Source organism: Charadrius vociferus, unplaced genomic scaffold (assembly GCF_000708025.1).
Source record: "Charadrius vociferus isolate BGI_N301 unplaced genomic scaffold, ASM70802v2 scaffold758, whole genome shotgun sequence".
In the NCBI taxonomy this organism is placed as follows: domain Eukaryota; kingdom Metazoa; phylum Chordata; class Aves; order Charadriiformes; family Charadriidae; genus Charadrius; species Charadrius vociferus.
Window position 1 is genome coordinate 2,928,069 of NW_009649934.1, and position 1,022 is coordinate 2,929,090.

General features: G+C 67.1%; 1 protein-coding gene across 1 annotated transcript in view; it reads left to right on the forward strand.

Moving 5' to 3' along the window:
- MST1R (macrophage stimulating 1 receptor (c-met-related tyrosine kinase)) overlaps positions 1–1,022 on the forward strand; it is an 11,999-nt gene that overhangs the window by 246 nt on the left and 10,731 nt on the right. The window contains exon 2 of the mRNA XM_009891304.1: positions 12–880. Coding sequence (XP_009889606.1) covers positions 12–880 — 869 coding nt within the window. The remainder of the gene's footprint in view (positions 1–11; positions 881–1,022) is intronic.

Genomic DNA, 1,022 nt, shown 5'->3' on the forward strand with positions numbered 1-1,022 from the left:
GACAAACACCTGGCTGCTGCCGGACCCGCTGGAGCCGTGGCTGTACAGCTGCGGCACGGCGCGGCATGGGCTGTGCTACCTGCACCAGCTGGAGGTGTGGGACGGCAAGGTGGCTATCACAACCACACGCTGCTTGTACTCGGCTGCGGGCAACAGCCCCACGTACTGCCCCGACTGCGTGGCCAGCCCCCTGGGGACCAGTGCCACTGTGGTGGCCACCCTCTATGCCTCTTTCTTCTACCTCGGCTCCACCGTCAACAGCAGCGTGGCAGCACGGTATAGCCCACAATCGGTGTCGGTCCGCAGGCTGAAGGGCACCTTGGATGGGTTTTCGGATGACTTCCAGTGGCTGACGGGGCTACCGCAATACCGGGACAACTACACCATCCACTACGTGCACTCCTTTGACGATGGGGACCACGTCTACTTCCTGACGGTGCAGCCAGAGCGGCCGGCCTCGGCGGCGTACCACACGCGCCTGGTGCGTCTCAGCACCCACGAGCACGACCTCCGCCGCTACCGCGAGCTCGTCCTCGACTGCCGCTTCGAGTCCAAGAGGCGGCGGCGGCGCAGTGTCGAAGAGGACACCGAGCGCGACGTCACCTACAACGTGCTGCAGGCTGCCCATGCCGCCCTCCCCGGCGCCCGCCTGGCCCGCGAACTCGGCATCAACGACACCGACATGGTGCTTTTCGGCGCCTTTGCCGAGAGCTGGCCGGAGAGCCGATCGCCGCGGGAGGACTCAGCCGTCTGCGCCTTCCCCCTCCGTCTCCTCAACCAGGCCATGGAGGAGGGCATGGAGAAGTGCTGTGGCACCGGGCACCAGCCGCTGCTGCGGGGGCTCAGCTTCTTCCAACCGGTGCAGTACTGCCCGCACAACGTGAGTCCTCCGCACCGTGCCGTGTCCATCCCGGGGGGCCTGGGGAGGTGGATCTGGGGTGCCGGGAAGCGCCGGGAAAGTGGGGTGGACTGGGGGGGGTGGTTTGGGCAGCGTCACCCAGGTGTGAGTCAGCCCCACCAGC